Here is an 18,746-nt window from a genome sequence, read left to right as displayed (position 1 = left end):
GTTGGGGGGGGGGGCACCGCCAAGCATTTGTGCTTAGGGTACCCAAATGGCTAGTGCCGGCCCTGGGTGCTGCGCCAGATGACCTGGCCTCCACAGTCACCGGACCTGAACCCAATCGAGATGGTTTAGGGGTGAGCTGGACCACAGACAGAAGGCAAAAGGGGCCAACAAGTGCTAAGCATCTCTCGGGGGTCTCCTTCAAGACTGTTGGAAGACCATTTCAGGTGACTACCTCTTGAAGCTCATCAAGAGAATGCCAAGAGTGTGCAAAGCAGTAATCGAAGCAAAAGGTGGCTACTTTGAAGAACTTAGAATATGACATATTTTCAGTTGTTTCACACTTTTTTGTTATGTATATAATTCCATATGATTCCACATGTGTTAATTCATAGTTTTGATGCCTTCAGTGTGACTCAACAATTTTCATAGTCATGAAAATAAAGAAAACTCTTTGAATGAGAAGGTGTGTCCAAACTTTTGGTCTGTACTGTATGTGGCCTAAATCTCCATCATTGCTTGCCCATCATATACTCCACAGATCTTCTGAATTCACCATCTTTAATCTTTAATGAATTAAAGATTTGAAGTCTATAAGTCAATAGTACTTATTCGATAGATAGACAGACAGACAGACAGACAGATAGTACTATTGTTCTAACTCGTGTCTGAGTCAAGCTAAGGACAGAAAATTATGCAACTGTTTTGCTCTAAGTGATCTTAACGCTCCACATTATTTATTATGACGTTTTTGTTTCAAGGTTTCATAACATGCTCCTTAAAGAGATTACGTTACAGTGCTTGATTATGTATTGTGTAATGGTCTGAGTACCTGCATTGTAATCTATGGTGATTTCTACAGCTAGGGTGAACTATTTATATTGCATGAACTGTATTGCACATTTAATTAGCAGTGTTATATCATATCATATTTTCTCTTGGAGTATGTTATATTCATTTCAGAGCTTTAAAGAGACATAACACTTACTATACAATTCATATTCATTTATTATGGAGTATAAATTTGATGTGAATTTCATTAGCTATATATAATTAAATGTATATAAATTAAATATATTTTATTTAAATACTAAGCATATTTTATATGAAATTGATACACCTAATTCAAATGCTGCCTATTTTTATTTTTTGTATTACTGTATTCCACTTTCCCAGTTTCTCTTTTCTTTCTCATTCACTCTCTGCAGTCTACTCTCATGCAAGTGCCCTGTTTTATATAATTTATTTATTTAAGAACCCTATGGACTCCCCGTGGATCTCTGGCACCACAGATTAAAAATTAATGCTGTGGTTCAAATAAGCCCTGTGTCTGCCGCCTGGGTCATAACGGCTCACTGAGCTGAACGGGCCAGGCCAGATCACGCTGCGTGTGGGAGGACAGCACTCAGATATATCAGAGCTTGGATTACACAACATCAGTAATAACATTACTAATGCAGGCAGTGGTACAGACTACCCTTCAACCCGCTTGAGCATCGGCCAGAGATACAAATTCAGTGATATGTAATTGGACACAGTAAGTTCTTGTCTCTGTTTTGATCCGATGAGATTTTTTGGACATATCCACTTCTTAGATGATTTCATTTTCCTCCCAGGCTGCTCAGTTTTGTTCTTTGTATGTGGTGTGGTCTATACTCCATGTAAATGTTTCAGGAATGGTTCATCTGTAACACTTCCCACCCAGCACCAGACGTCATTTGGACGTCGTTTTCTGGTCTAAATCAAGTCGGCCCGTCATGGCCATCTTTTAGACCAAAAAGCGACGTTGAAAATTGGTCTTCATTTGGTCCGTCGGATTTGGTCCAAATTAAGCCCAAAAAGCGACGTTGAAAATTGGTCTTCGTTTGGTCCGTCGGATTTGGTCCAAATTAAGCCCAAAAAGCGACATTTAACGTCTTTTTTTTTTTTTAATTTAGCCCAAAAATAGATGTAAATGGGCTTTAGTCCAAATTTAGCAGAAAAAAAAACTTTTATTTCGCACCACAAAGCCATTAACATAAACCAGTGAAGAAATTAGACATCATGTCTGATCTCACTGTTAAATATATTTAAATATATTTTGAAAACACTTGATGGTCACGCGCTGTACTGGAGTCACCATGGAAACGGGGCTCAGCTCAACCGTCAAGCAGCCGAACAGACGCTGTCTCTCATGGTTGTTTTCACTAATTTCAGGTAAGTTTAATCCCTAAATTACACAAATGTTACATAAAAGTGTCCCTGAAACTTTCTTTTATGTAAATGACACGCTTTCGTTGAAAATGTAGTTTATAGAAATGGTCAGTGTCTTCATGAAAAGTCCGTTAGCATCTCAACTGTAATGCTAACTACAAGAGGTAACTTTATGTGCATTTTTCACAATATCTTTCGCCTACATCAGCATGAATCTGTAATTTTCTTATATATGTGTGTGTTTATATAATATTTTCATAATGTGTGTGTGTTTGTTTGCATGTTAGTTATTTTGATGTCCACACTGTAAGAGTATTAATCGATTAGTAAACCTAAAACTTTAAATTCTGTTATTATTCTTTTAATTTTTTTGTATAATCTGTAAATTAATTTTCTTTTCTGCATTTCACCTCTGCTATAGTTTATTTATAATAAACATGGCATTGTATAATAAATATTGTTGGCTTAGACAGATTGACAGAATGACAGATTGTTTATGTTCTAGATTCTTCCATGCTGATGGCCGTGCCTGTATCCAGCTGAAGAACATTTTTAGACATTATGAAACATATAACTAGTAAGTAATACCTCAGACATACACTATTATTCAAACGTTTAAGGGTCAGATTTATCATGTATTTACATTTACATTTATTCATTTAGCAGACTCTTTTATCCAAAGCGACTTACAGATTAAGACAGTGGAAGCAATCAAAAACAAGAGCAATGATATATAAGCAATGTTATAGTGCTATAACAAGTCTCAGTTAGCTTAACACGGTACACATAGCATGGGATTTTAAATAATATAATAAATAAAGAGAAAACAGAATTAAAAAAAAGAGTAGAACAAGCTAGTTAGAGGTCTTTACTCGTACACACACACACATACACACAATTGCATAATAAATGTAAAGAAAATATAATACAAAAAGATTAGAAAGGTAGTTAGATTTTTTTTAAGAATATAATTAGAATAGTGAGTGTTAAAGTTAGAGGATCAAATAAAGGTGGAAGAGAAATAGAAAATATTATTTAAAAATGTATTTAAAATAAATCTTTTATGCTCACCACTGCTGCATTTATTTGATTAAAATACAGTAAAATAGTAATATTTGAAATTACTAGGGGTGTCCTTGACTAAGGTTTTTCATAGTTGAATCAGAATTTTTGAATCTTGCCGATATTCGACTGATAGTCTAATCATATGTTTGGGGGCAGAATACATTGAGTCAAGTCTGACATTCGACAGTCATAATTACTGATCTTAACACACTGGTAAAATGTGTTATGAACACCTCGCAGATATAAACGGGGTAAATAATAGTTCATCATTGATGGATCTTTTCTATTTCAGAGACTGAAAATCATTGATAAACCACAAGGTAATTGTGAATAAACTTATTGCAAGAGGAATAATAAGAAGAAAAGAAAATGCATGTGTGATTTAATATTGCTTCTTATTTTTCAATGTTGAAAGTTCTTTCTTCTCATCTTTGTGCATTTTCAGATGTTGTGCATATTTATGGATCAAATTATTTAACGTTGTTTAACTTTTTAACATTATAATATTGGTTGTCTTCTCTTTTTTCATAATTAAGCTCCAACCCCAGTTAAGCAGACCTGAGCACTGATCAAGGATCAGCAGAAACTCTGCAGAACGGTGGTCCTCCAGCCCAGGACTGGACACCAGTGTTGTAAGTCATTCTGTCTCTTTATAGTGAATGTTCAGAACATATTGCAGGAGATCTCAACATTGTCTCACAAGGTCCTTTTACATGCAGAGTTTTGCACCAACCTAGTGCAGTGCACCTGAACACATTAATCAAGGTCTTCAGTTTTGCTAACTATAAGTCACAGACAGGTGAGTGTGATCAGGTGTGGACGTAAACACTGGGTGTGTTTCACTCAGGTCCGTTGCTCAGTACTCAGTGGTGAAGGGCTGCCTCAATCACTATTTTCATTTTACGGTGCACTGATAATTCGCTATAAGAAAACACGTAATAGATTTTAAAACACAAACCAATAATATATTTCAGCATAAACATATCACTAGACATGTAATGTCTAATCTAGTAAACATTTCCAATTAATTTATTAATTAAATCTTGCACATACATGTAATAAAGTATTCATCATAATGTGCTGTAAATAGCATTAAAGTAAGATATCAGTTTTATTGTTGTGCATTAATGTCAGTAGTGATGTTGTACAATGAGGACAGAAATAGTCACCAGTGTATAGTGAGCCACAGTGCTTACCAGTACCTACATTTGTGTACACAATATATTCACAACTTGGCAAACTGTGAAGCTGATTGAGACGTAAACTCTGCATGACAGTGGACCTTAATCCAAGCATATGTCTCTGTACTAAAGTAATGGGAGTTACCAGATCAGGGTGTTTTTAGACCATGATACCTGATTGGCTGACATCATAGTGACGGTAGGTTTAGGGTGGGGTTTAGGTAAGGGGGATCATTTTGATTGCATGATTTAGAAACACCCAGCAGTTTGAAAACACCCACAAAGTCATAAACGCCCACTTTTACTCTGCAGAGACCTAAGTCTCACCTTAATGGCCAGAGCTGACAACCCCTGACATACTGATTAGTTAATAATCCCTCATAAAGAATGAGTACACTTTAATTTGTACATTTTGGACAAACATTGTTTTTTTATTATTAATTTACATTTTAGTTACGGTTTTCTTTCTCACTTTAGATGCTGCAGAAAAAAGAGCGAGGCTAAAGCATTCAAAGTGGAAACATCTGCCGTGGCTCATTAATCCAGAATTGGGATGGAGGAAGGAGCAGAAGAAGCAGAAGATCAGAGATCAGGCAGAGATCTACTGGTGCCCCTGTGGGAACCCCATTTACCTAATGTGTTAGTTTAACCAAAGATTTTCCTCACTCACCTTTATGTTGTTCCAAACCAGACTTTTGTTCATCCTTGAAACATAAATGCGGAACTTTTTAATGAAATCTGAGATTATTTTCTTTATATAAAATAACACATTCACACAAGCACCATGATGCATCAGTGTTGCATTGGCGTGAGAGCTGGCGCTTTTGGTGCTTTTGTGAAAATCCATTGGGGAGTCATAATTTCTGAATAGATTATTTTTGCTGTTGTTATTGTTTGTTTGTTTGTTTTTGTACACAAGGCATCTGATAAAAAAATATCTTAATTTGTGTTCTGCACAAAAGGGTGTTATGGGTTTGGGGCAACATGAGGGTAAGTAATTAATGACAGAATTAAAATTTTTGGTTGTTCTAATGTGGTTATAATTGGTCATAGTTTATTTGTCTTGAAAAAATATATTTATACAGAAACATGGATTAATTTGATAAGTTTATAGTAAAGCCTTTTAAATTGATAAAAAAAAAAAATCTAAATAAATACTACTCTTTTGCAAGGTCTATTAAAAAAATATGGACAAATGTAATGGTTTCCACAAAATATTTGGCAGCACAACGGTTTTAAACTGATAATAATCAGAAATGTTTCTTGAGCAGCAAATCAGTATATTATAATGATTTCTGAAGATCATGTAATACTGAAGACTGAAGTAATTGTGTTAAAAATTTCAGTTTACAGGCATAAATTACATTCTACAATGCATCCACATAGAAAACAATTATTTCTGTAGTTATATTTCACAATATTACAGTTTTTACGGTCTGTTTAATCAAAAGAAGCTTAAGATGTGATCAAGATTTTACATGAAAGATGTAATGTGTCAATAAATGTGTCAATATACTGTGAATTGTCTTATTTTCACTAATTAGGAATATGACAAATAATTCATGGTTGTAATTAGGTCTGGAAAAGACGTCTTTTCACCGTTCACTATTCAACCACATTTAAACGTAATTTGGACGTCTATTTATAGACGTCTTTTTGACGACATGAAAAAGACGTCGTTTCACCTTTCACTTTTCAACTAAATTTTAACGTTGTTTAGACGACTGCCAATGACGTCTTTTCGACGTCTTTTCAACGAGTTTTTGCTGGGTGGGTTTAGTTCAGGTTAGTTCATTCATTAACTAGCATTAATTAACAAAAAAGAGCAATACATTTGGTACAGATATATATAATATGGAATGATATTGCGGACATTATTCAAAAGGAATCGCAAATTGTATTTGCAATTGCGTTTTCAATTTGTGGACGCATAAAATGAGACATAATCCAAACGCAAATGCAAATCGCGCATTACCATTTGCATTTTCGTTTAAAAGCCATGTTGCAGGTTAAACACCACTTTCGATTAATGGGTACATAAATCACTGAAGATATGTATATCATTTTTAAAATGTCTCAAAAATGGTTTTAAATACCTATTTTTTACGTTTTTGGTATTAACGTTTTTTTTTACGCAACTCGGTGATGACGTCATGTTGGGGAGAAGTTGAGGAAAGGTAGCCTCAGTCTAGTATGATGCAGCGTTACAGGCAACCCATAACCCGTGTTTTTCCAACCTTAAGCCCGTGAAAGTGCACTGGAATGGCAATCAAATCCGTGACTTCCCACCCGTGAACTCGTGTCTCATACTAGATCGATGTACTCCAAGTTCCGAGGTCACACAGCACGCGAAACAATGATGACAGCCCATACGAATAATACTGCCTGCGGATGCAGTGTTTATGCAAGTAGTACACGTTGAAAAAACGATTTTAGGTCAATGCAACGTTGCAATAAAATAAATAATCTAGTTACAATTCCTTGCGCTCAGAAAGTTTGGCGTAACTTGCCTGGAATGGTACAAAGTCGTTAGTCATGGTATGAAATAGTGATTACGAGCTCAAATACCTGCCTGGAACGCAGCATCAGAACTATAGCGAATGACTGGGATGAGGAAGAGGTGGCGAGAGCAAACAAGTATGATGGCCCGCAGCTGTGTAATTTCGATCGAGCCAGCCGTGAGAGGGCAAATGAGGAATTGCCAAGAACTGATGTCCGAGTAGTTCAGAGAAGTACCGGTAACCTTTGTCATAGTGTCGTAGAACTGGTAAATTTTGTCTTTGTCATCTAGAAATAAAAGGCATCATGCTAGCTATATGGACGTTTCTAAGCGTTTATCTCGACCTCTGGTGAAAATGTTGTTGCAAACGTAGCCGTGTGTCTGTCGCTGTGTTTGACAGGAGCTTGTGTGGGTGCTGTCCCATGTAAACTGCGCTGGAAAGCTTGTGCTGTAGGGAAGTGAGTGCGTTTGGGTCGCTATTGGTTGATATCTCTCTATCTATCTGTCTGTCTATCTATCTATCTATATACTGTATCTATTCTATCTATCTATCTATCTATCTATCTATATATATGTATTTATCTATAATCTGCGTTCTGCGCTTTCTGAATACTCTCGTCTCTCTAGTCACTCTCAAGGCGGCTTTGGTAAATTCTCTCCCCAACGTGACGTGATGCAATGCATTGTGGGGGAAAGGAGACCGCTGTAAGATAGTATCTACTTTTTCGGATTATATTCCGTTTTGTGATACCCAACAACATAAAATACAATGGATAACAGTTTAAATGTTTATTACCAACAAGCAAATTGCACATATTCAATAAAAAATTAACCTTGCAACACGGCCTTTAAGCGAACGCACAGTGTCTGCCAAATTTAAAATGTACACTGCCAAAACTCAAATGGAATCGCAATTCCTTTTGCATTTGAATTTCCAACGTCTACACTGAAACCTGACAATCAAGTGACAGGGGTGGGGCCATTTTATTGGGCGTGTATGCATTGGAAAGTGTCGTCACTCACAGTCGACGGTAACAAAAGAGGCAATTGATATAATATTTAGTTTCATTTGTGATGACTGTATATATACACATTTCCCTGAACTAAGTACATTTCTGATGCTATTATTATGTTTAAATGAAAACATGCGTTTGGATTATGTCACATTTTATGCGTCCACAAATTGAAAACGCAATTGCAAATACAATTTGCAATTCATTTTGAATAAAGTCCAGAATATAATTCCATAGGGTAATAATCTTTGTTCATGTTGGTTAATAAAAATACAACTGGTCATTGTTAGTTCACGTTAGCTTATGTCCATAATAATATTATCATAAAACTCTGTCTCTGGAGAATACTTGATTCTGATTGGTCAATCGTAATATTCATTGGTCTTTTTGTTCACTATACTCATTAAACTCAGAGTGTTGGTGTTCCTGTAGCTCAATTGGTAGAGCATTGCGTTATCAAGCGCAAGGTTGGGGATTTGATTCCCTAGGAACACATGATAGGTAAAAATTGATCGACTGAATGCACTGTAAGTCGCTTTGGATAAAAGCTAGGCCATTTTTGTAAAACATCTTTCAGGTAATATACAGAAATAAAAATAATTCATAATTTAAACTGAAATCAATACATCATGCCCGCATATTTATTTGGTGAATAACCATGTAAGCAAGATGTTTTTTGTTTTTTTTTGTTTGTTTTTTGCAATAGTGGCCAGCTTGCTTTATATTATCCCTTATACTTTTAGTATGGATAGTTCTATTGAGTCTCGTATTGAGTGATGGTTGTCTAAATTTCCCCTTGGCGTCATCAAAGCACTTCAGTCTTTCTGATTTCTTCCATCATTACCATTTACGTACAATGCTTCAGTGATTGTGAAAGAGTTCTTTGTCTTCTCCTCCTCTAATGTATGCCTTGGTTTTCTCTCCTTCTCCAGATCATCATTAAATGTTGATGGGGATGAGTGAAACCAATAATCCTTAGACCTCACTGCAAAAACATAGCTGAAAATCAATAGGTTTGCAGCAGTGTAGGAATAAAGCTAGCGGGGGTACGTGGATGGGAGATAGAGAGACAGAAGACTCTATCCTATCAAATATGAATCATTCATTTCCTTAAGGGAATAAGGAGAGTGCTGGTGATTTGCTGTCTGACCCAATTAAGATCCTTCTGCATATCTTAGGTTGAGCGTTACTTCACTTCAATTCAATTCAAGTTTATTTGTATAGCGCTTTTTACGATACAAATCATTGCAAAGCAACTTTACAGAAAATTACGTTTCTACAATATTTAGTAGAAGCTTATCAGTGGTGACAACTAGGAGCAATGGAGGTTGGTAGAACGCTGGCGCATGCACAGACCCATCCAACAAAAATATGTTCTAAAAACATTTAGCTAATGTTCCCATCAAGTCAAGTAAATTTTTTAAAGATTTTTGGAACCTTACAAAATTTTTGGAATGTAATATTCAAAAAATGTTACACAAATGTCTAAGTGGTTCATTACATGTGGTGTCATTACATGTGGTTTAAGAAATAAAAACATTCTATGATTGATGTATACATAATGTTTTTTGTGCTAATGTTTTGGGAATAATATTAAAGGTCAGATAAATTTTCTGAACAGAAGTTCTATGAAGATTACTGGAAGAATGTTTTTTTCATTATTTTGAGACAACCTTGTCTGAATGTAGGCAATCATTCCCTGTTAAACTTTGGTAACCTTGGTAAAAAAATAAATAAATAAATAAAAAATTCTATATATATACAGTATTGTTCAAAATAATAGCAGTACAATGTGACTAACCAGAATAATCAAGGTTTTTAGTATATTTTTTATTGCTACGTGGCAAACAAGTTACCAGTAGGTTCAGTAGATTGTCAGAAAACAAACAAGACCCAGCATTCATGATATGCACGCTCTTAAGGCTGTGCAATTGGGCAATTAGTTGAAAGGGGTGTGTTCAAAAAAATAGCAGTGTGGCATTCAATCACTGAGGTCATCAATTTTGTGAAGAAACAGGTGTGAATCAGGTGGCCCCTATTTAAGGATGAAGCCAACACTTGTTGAACATGCATTTGAAAGCTGAGGAAAATGGGTCGTTCAAGACATTGTTCAGAAGAACAGCGTACTTTGATTAAAAAGTTGATTAGAGAGGGGAAAACCTATAAAGAGGTGCAAAAAATGATAGGCTGTTCAGCTAAAATGATCTCCAATGCCTTAAAATGGAGAGCAAAAGCAGAGAGACGTGGAAGAAAACGGAAGACAACCATCAAAATGGATAGAAGAATAACCAGAATGGCAAAGGCTCAGCCAATGATCACCTCCAGGATGATCAAAGACAGTCTGGAGTTACCTGTAAGTACTGTGACAGTTAGAAGACGTCTGTGTGAAGCGAATCTATTTTCAAGAATCCCCCGCAAAGTCCCTCTGTTAAAAAAAAGGCATGTGCAGAAGAGGTTACAATTTGCCAAAGAACACATCAACTGGCCTAAAAAAAAAAGAAATGGAGGAACATTTTGTGGACTGATGAGAGTAAAATTGTTCTTTTTGGGTCCAAGGGCCACAGGCAGTTTGTGAGACGACCCCCAAACTCTGAATTCAAGCCACAGTACACAGTGAAGACAGTGAAGCATGGAGGTGCAAGCATCATGATATGGGCATGTTTCTCCTACTATGGTGTTGGGCCTATTTATCGCATACCAGGGATCATGGATCAGTTTGCATATGTTAAAATACTTGAAGAGGTCATGTTGCCCTATGCTGAAGAGGACATGCCCTTGAAATGGTTGTTTCAACAAGACAATGACCCAAAACACACTAGTAAACGGGCAAAGTCTTGGTTCCAAACCAACAAAATTAATGTTATGGAGTGGCCAGCCCAATCTCCAGACCTTAATCCAATTGAGAACTTGTGGGGTGATATCAAAAATGCTGTTTCTGAAGCAAAACCAAGAAATGTGAATGAATTGTGGAATGTTGTTAAAGAATCATGGAGTGGAATAACAGCTGAGAGGTGCCACAAGTTGGTTGACTCAATGCCACACAGATGTCAAGCAGTTTTAAAAAACTGTGGTCATACAACTAAATATTAGTTTAGTGATTCACAGGATTGCTAAATCCCAGAAAAAAAAAATGTTTGTACAAAATAGTTTTGAGTTTGTACAGTCAAAGGTAGACACTGCTATTTTTTTGAACACACCCCTTTCAACTAATTGCCCAATTGCACAGCCTTAAGAGCGTGCATATCATGAATGCTGGGTCTTGTTTGTTTTCTGACAATCTACTGAACCTACTGGTAACTTGTTTGCCACGTAGCAATAAAAAATATACTAAAAACCTTGATTATTCTGGTTAGTCACATTGTACTGCTATTATTTTGAACAAAACTGTATATTGCTTATTTTGTAGATAAGCAAGCCTCTGGAGCTTCTAACACATGAAAGCTCAGAGCATTTCTATTAAAGTTTTCTCTCAAATCTTCAAGGTTAGAGATGTATTACCCTGTGTTCTTACAATGAAATGTAGAACTATACACTTTATAAAAAAAAATTATAAATAACCAAGAATCCCACAAATCCGGCAGTGGTGGAACTGAAGGCTCTTGTGTAGTGTTTTTCGTCAGGTCTGTAAAGGATTGTAGTGAAAGCCATGTTTATGACCTTGCCTATATGTTTTGGGGAATGAGTGTATTTTTATTTATTTATAAAAATCCAATTTGTATTTGAGCTTTTGAAAAGAAAATTAACCATAACAGGCTTGAAAGCTTGAAAAAACTATATATATAGTTTTTTTTTTTTCAGGAAAAATACTTATTTAAATGGATATGTTAGCCAAAAATGAAAATGCTGTTATTTACTCACCCTCAAGTTACACACTAAAGATGATATTTTGAAGAATGTTGACGGTACCCATTGACTTCCAAAGTATGGAGAAATGTGCTACTGAAGTCAGTGGCTACCATCAACTGTTTGGCTGCCAAAATTCTTCAGAATATCTTCTTTCCTGTTCAAAACAAGAAATACATTTTATAAGGGTGAGTAAATGATGATCCTTTTTGGTTGAAGTATCCCTTTAATCTTACATTTCAAGATACAACTACTGAAATTTTTTTAAGTTTAAATTAATTTTGTTAATTGTTTGTCTATATCTGTTCTAGTGCTTGTCCCCAGTCCATGCTCTGCTGCAGCCACAAAGAAGTGCAGCTCCATCTATAAAGGGTTTGCCCAGTGTCTGCTCGCCCTAGGAGACAGTCTGTCTGTCAGCTCCCAAAAAGACGAGGATACGCAGGAGATCGACTCTATTTGCAAGTAAGGAAAAAACCTGGAACAACTCAAACACAAGCATCACTGTATATACTGTACAAATACCATTCAAAATTATGCATTTTATGAAATGAATGCTTTTATTCAGCTAGGATGCATTCAAATGATCAAAAGTCACAGTTAATACTTTAACATTGTGACACAATAATGGATACTGAAAATTCAGCGTTGCCATCACAGGAATATATTTTATTATTACATTTACACATTGTAATAATGTTTCATAATATGACTGTTTTATTGTATTCTTAATCAAATCAGTGCAGCCTTGTTGAGCATAAGATGCTCATTTAAACATCATTTAAAAAAACCAAAAACATTTGAAACTTTTGAAATGTTGAAAATATTTCCACATAAATAACTAATGAAAATAAACGATTCAGATTAATTTTTAGCTATTTCATGTAATCTGTAATCAGTAACTGATTACAATTCATAAGTAATCTACCCAGCTCTGTTCATTCTCTACGTCCCTATATTGCCTTTCATCTCATTTCCTGTTGCTCCCTTCTACTCTTTTCTCCATTTCTTCCTCAGCTCACTCATCTTTCCGTTCCTCCCAAGTTCTGGATATTTTAATTGACAATCTCTAAATCAGACTAGATCTCTCTCTCTCTCTATTTCCCTGTCTGTCTGCCCCATCATAGATCACAGATCTATGATATGACTTATATTATGTCACAACCCTGTAGCTGCAAGAGCTCTTTAAGTATTCATTGTGTAGCAGCATGATGTTGTTAAAGAGCAGCCTCCTGTATATCCTCCAGTCAGACTCAATCCGTTACACATCGCCCGTTTACACCACTTACTGAATGAATCATGATCCACGCAACAGCCTAATATGGTTCTGTGTTTAGCATTCAAGGCATGCACATGCAGGCAATGAAGACTGTGCTTTCTTTAACACAGCTATTTAAGCATTATTCCTCCAGGTGCCAATTAAATCTGGCACTGAGCTCACTGTTCGCGTGAACATATGCATAAACACAGGTATGCACGATCTTGCACACATTCACACACAGGTTCTCCGGATATATATTTGATCATCTGTCAGGGGAACAGAAACATTCTCCCACCAGATCGCAAAGTGTCAGGCTTAGGCCAAGACTGAGAGATCTGAGAGGAACATTTAAGAAAAGAACTGGTAGTGAAGGACATAGTGGCGCTGAAGGACAGACTTCCACTAGCTGCACACAATACATCACTGTTTAATAGGTAACAGTCCTGCTGTGCTTCAGTCTATTTAAGAAGTGGGGTTTTAACTTAAAAGGGTGTTTCTTCAGTGGGAACTTTTATGTCCCTGAGGTTGAGTTTTATCAAAACAGATTTTTTTTCTTCTTTTTTTTTTTTGCTATATGAAGGTCAAAATGAAACTTGTGAATCTCTTGGGAACTTCAACTTTTTGCCTACATCATTTATTTCTTCTAGTTTTTGTGTATAGAATGTTTTACTCAGACTTTCAGGGCCCTATTTTTACGATATAAATGCAAATTGTAAAGCCTATATATATATTTGTTTATTTATTTATTTGATTATTTATTTAGCCTAAAAAAAAAAAATTCTTATGCATTGCAATCCTTTAATTTGTAATATTTGGCATGTTTGTGTGCTGCTGTGTATCACTGTGTTTAATAAGCAGTGCTTACGCTCTTTAAATAACAAACAAAAAACATTGCGCCAGACTTTAGACCAGGTTTTGAGCTCCTTAAAATAGCATTGCGCCAGCAATGCGCCTGAATGATGCCGGACTGAAACTAGCAAACACACTTGCTCTGCACCTTGCGTCGCATTGGCCCGGGTGTATTATAGGGCCCTCAGTGTTAAAACATAAAAATAAAATAAAACAAATATTACAAAAAAATACTTTTGAAAAACTATGTTGATAACACTTTTGAATAGGAAACACATATTTACCCTCAATAAACTCCAAATTTGCTTATTAATAGTTAATAAGGTTGTTGTTAAGTTTAGGTATGGAATTAAGATTAAGGTATCTAAAATATGGTCATGCAGAATAAGGCATTAATATGTGCTTTATAATTACTAATAAACAGCCAATATGCTAGTAATATGTATGCTATTAAGCAACTTGTTAGTGGTGAGAATCGTTCCTTAAAATAATCGTTACCACGATGATCATTTAACAAAGAATTAACAATTTTAATATTTATTTAGGTGATAATGATCAACTGTCCATCATTGTTTTGTTATTTCCATCAATAAAAACTATCAATAATTTTGCCATGATGTTTTATCAAAAATGAGTGTACAACAGGCCAGAGAAGAGCAAGAGAATAGTGATGAAATGAGAGAAGAAAACAAAGGAAAATCAGAATATTTTTATTTATCTTAGAACATGTCTTATTATGAAAAAAAAGTGTGAAAATATTTTAATTGTGTATTTTTTTGAATACATAAAATGCTAAAAAAAAAATAATAATAAAAAAAGGTTGCAAATTTCGACCACTATAATTTTATTATTATTACAGAATGCTATTGTCAAAGAAATATGAAAAAATGGCAGGAAAAAATGCTTTTTATTTCACATAAATAGGAATATTTATAATCTTGATGTACGGTCATTTCAAAGTGTAGATTAACCAAAAACATTATTTTGGCTGCAAAGTTTTTAAAATATAAAACATATAGTGCTTTATACTTGTTATAACTAACATCTTACTAAATATAATATCCAAATATCTTGAATTAGAAAATAAATCAGAGCCTGACCGTAAGTAAATTAATAACATTAAAAAGCCCCATACTGTAGTGCCTTATCCCTCATTTTAAACTATGGCTACATGAAAGAAGTTTCAGATGTATTTTTTTTTTTTATCAGATTCTCACTCATTAGCTTGTAGATTAGGTATTAATAATCCAGGAGATTTAACCTTTAGCTTGTGTCTGCTGCAGATCCTGGGATGATTTTCATGACTGTGCAAATGTGGCCATGGCCGGCTGCCCCGAGGAAGCTGCTGTGGTGTGGGAGTCTCTGAGGCAAGAGTCCAAAAAGATGCAGTTTTCCGGAAACCTTTATGAGATGTGCTCCAGTCGTAGCCAATCAGCAGCTGCCTCGGATTCCCAAAGCCCCGATGAGACCAATCAGGAGTCGTTAAAGGGACGTGCTAGTCATACAAGCCTGACCTTTCTGACCTTCTGTTTGCCTGTACTACTACTGTTTCCATGGATGTGATCGCATCTCAAGACTCAGCTCCGAGTTCAAATATTCAGCACATAGACAACGATACCGACTGGTTTGGTTCTGACATTTTCATGTAGTAGAATAAGATAAGTTTTATGCTTCAAATCAAATATTTTCAGAACAAACAGAATGCAATTTCCACACAAAGGATGCTTGTTTTCATCAAACGTTTTCAGGTCTAAACGCTTGCTTTTATTTAAAATCTTCTAAAAATAGCAAACTTCATTTTAAGCACAATCAAGGCACAAATTTCATTCATAGGAGGACCAAAATGCACCTCAAATGACTCCAGGCCTGATGAGGACGGATAAAAGATGGCGGAAAACAATTCCAAACATTTGAAATGAAGGGCGAATGCAATAGAGTATCAAAGCAATGTAAAGAGCCCTCAAAAATGTTATTATTTCACTCTGTGAACATTCTTCTTTTTTAGGATCCTGAGAGGATTAAGTTTAAGGGTTACATCAAATAAAGTAAATCTAAGCAACACGGCTCACCTACAGGCTTTGGAACAGGCTTGTCAGACGTCGTTGCGTTCTATAGTCTGAATGCCTTTGGCTGACGGTTTAAACCCAGTTTATTAATCACGGGTTCGTTGATTCAGTTTAACGAACAGCACAACATTTTGCTCCAAGGTGTTTTTGTTCTAGTCTGAATCAGTTTGGAACTGCTCTTCATTTGATGTTGGTCAGAGTACTGTGTATATATTGTATAGTTTTAAATTATACATACCTCATATTTACATTTTTAGTTTTTCAGATATGTGTATTTGTAATAACACAAGAAATGATGGATCAGCTTAAAAAAATCATGATGGTACAGTAATGTAAAAATGACCGATATGCTGTAAAGATGATCTTTATGTAAATACGAATGCTATATGAAACACGTGATCATTTAGTGCATAATGAACAGATGAGGCAAATCAATGGAGGTGAACTCATTAACATCAATAAGATCAAATTGTGTATGATTAACATCATAAAAATGAGCTTACAATGTATTCCTATGGATACATGACTTTGTGTGTTTTTCCCGGATCAGCTTTCATTACTTCTACTCGATGCTTGGCTCCGCTCCGCTCCGCTCAGGGGATTCCTCAGTCAGTGTGATTTATGTTTAATTTTTAGGCTTAAGTGGCAATAAATCATGTTTGTCAATGCAGTGAACTTATTAAGGAGGGCAAAAAACATTTATTTACTTAGAAAAAACAAAAAAACATTAATAGGTGAGAGTTGTCACTTATGTCTCTCTCTCTCTTTTTTTTGTGCTTTTGTGTTGTAGACTGACTATCAACACACTATCAACACAATTTTCCAAATTAAGTCAGTGATCTAGTACAATCTAATGAAAATATGACTAAATAACACAGTAAGGGCTAATATGTACAAATTTCAAGTGTACATCACTCCTTTCTACATAGAGCATTTTAATATCTCCTTTGTTTACAATCTTTAATAATATATGGAGGCAGTAATAATTTGCTTGATAGTTGCATTTCCTGAATCAAATGACAAACAGTTGTTTTCTCTTTTTATTTTGATATTATATATATTGCTAATTGCTCACCCATTTGAAGTTGTCCCCTGATGTCTACAAAAAAATCGAATAAAATTGAAGACCAATGAATGGTCTTCTAAAAATGATCTCACATTGTTAAAGGTGTCTGAAAGAATATTTTCAATGCTTCTTGATTTATGTCTGCACAATTAGTTGCTATACATACCAGTATATTCCATACATTATATAAATAAATCTATTGCTATTTCATAAATAAAAAGTGCTGGCTGGTAAACTTGTTGAAAGTAACTGGGATTTTCCCCTTCTTTAATGCCATATAAAAACTTAACTGTTTTTACAGCTAGCAGAATGTGTATAAATCTCTTGTTCTCACTTTGGATGGCTCTTTTTATTATTATTCCTCTACCTCTTTCAGATATCAATATTCCATGTGCCACAGATGCCTCTGTAAACACAGACACACCTTCAGTTAGCAAGACAGCTGAATCCTGCTCAGAACATATATATCAACACTCAACGGTGGTTTGAGAACAACCATTTCTGTGGGCATTACTATGTAACATTTCTCTTAAAATCATGAATTATGTATGTTTGTACAGAAAACACGAACAAATGTGTTTCGAAAATGAGTGTAGTTGATTTTATTGGCAAAGTACTTTGGCTCGTGTTACAGCTAGAATACATCTCGATGTTGTGTGCTCTGATGATATATGGTAATCCAGTAACAGTTAAAAGAGTTATGGGGAAGCACCATGGTTTTATTGCTCATAATCTGTTATGTTTACGTGGGCGTTTTAATTGCAAAGACGCTTACTTTTTTTCATCTTCCCTTAGATACATGTTAATATTCTGTCTGTGGCAGCATAGTTAACATAGAGGACAATTCTGTTACACTCTGATTCATAAAAAAATTTAAAGAGAGTTTCTCTAATAAAATTGACGTGATGTTTTAAAGGTCCCCTGCTGGAAAATCCATCTTAAAAGTACAGTTGATTCAAAAATGACAATTGTTTTACGGACCCTCCAAACCTGTATGCAGTTGTTTCTTCTGTGGAACATAAAAGAAGATATTTTGAAGAATGTTGGCAACCCATTGACTTATTTGTATTTTTTGTCTATACAATGGAACCAAGGTGTGAGGGTGAGTAAATCATGACAGAGTTTTTATTTTTGGGTAAACTATACCCTTTAAGCTTGATTTCCACCCGAAAGAAGCAAAACTAACTAATGAACCTCAAAAATAATATGATTAATTTTTAATGCATTCAACTATATCTGTCCTTCAGGAAGATGTTGTCACTGGAAACCACAGTGTTCACATCTCAGTGTTGATGTCTTGATCATTAATCAACTCATGGTGAAGCAGACAGTTTGGGCTTGATTTAGGTGAGAGATCTGATCTGCTGGGCCACTTGCCCTCTGTACAGACGTGCACAAAGTTCACAGACACAAACTAACACACACACACACACACACACACACGACTAAGACTCATGCCAAACTATAACACTGCTTCCATTAATCAGACCCTTCCTGATTGATCGGGGGAGGATGAGTTGTTTGATCACATCCCGCCCTTCACTTCACCCCCTCTCCTTCCTCTCTCCACCGCTCTTGGCAGCTTTTCTGATCTGACACATTACCATTTTAGGGAGGGCCAGGTGATATTTTATGAATCCTCTGAAAAAGAGTGCAGGGAATAGAGGCAAAAAGTTAACTTAAATCATGCTCTGACTCCAAGAACTCCATCCTTA

The 18,746-nt window shown here is 35.4% G+C and overlaps 1 protein-coding gene and 1 long non-coding RNA gene across 3 annotated transcripts in view; both read left to right on the top strand.

The window, feature by feature from the left end:
* Positions 1–17,157, top strand: part of LOC113061581 (neuritin-like protein) — a 38,759-nt gene extending 21,602 nt beyond the window's left edge. The window contains exons 2-3 of the mRNA XM_026230803.1: positions 12,104–12,254; positions 15,183–17,157. Of these exons, the coding sequence (XP_026086588.1) occupies positions 12,104–12,254; positions 15,183–15,462 (431 nt within the window). The 3' untranslated portion in view covers positions 15,463–17,157. The remainder of the gene's footprint in view (positions 1–12,103; positions 12,255–15,182) is intronic.
* LOC113061582 (uncharacterized) lies at positions 1,678–5,581 on the top strand. 2 transcript variants are annotated; one of them, XR_003278380.1, is made up of 6 exons: positions 1,679–2,193; positions 2,286–2,354; positions 2,696–2,767; positions 3,548–3,575; positions 3,792–3,887; positions 4,914–5,581. It is a non-coding gene; the product is annotated as an uncharacterized LOC113061582 (long non-coding RNA). The 2 variants fall into 2 exon arrangements; XR_003278381.1 differs by lacking the exon at positions 3,548–3,575 and having other exon boundaries at positions 1,678–2,193.
* Positions 17,158–18,746: the final 1,589 nt, after the last annotated feature.

Source organism: Carassius auratus, chromosome 43 (assembly GCF_003368295.1).
Source record: "Carassius auratus strain Wakin chromosome 43, ASM336829v1, whole genome shotgun sequence".
NCBI lineage: Eukaryota > Metazoa > Chordata > Actinopteri > Cypriniformes > Cyprinidae > Carassius > Carassius auratus.
The sequence above is the reverse complement of the archived record's forward strand: the minus strand, read 5'-3'. Positions and strand labels throughout refer to the sequence as shown.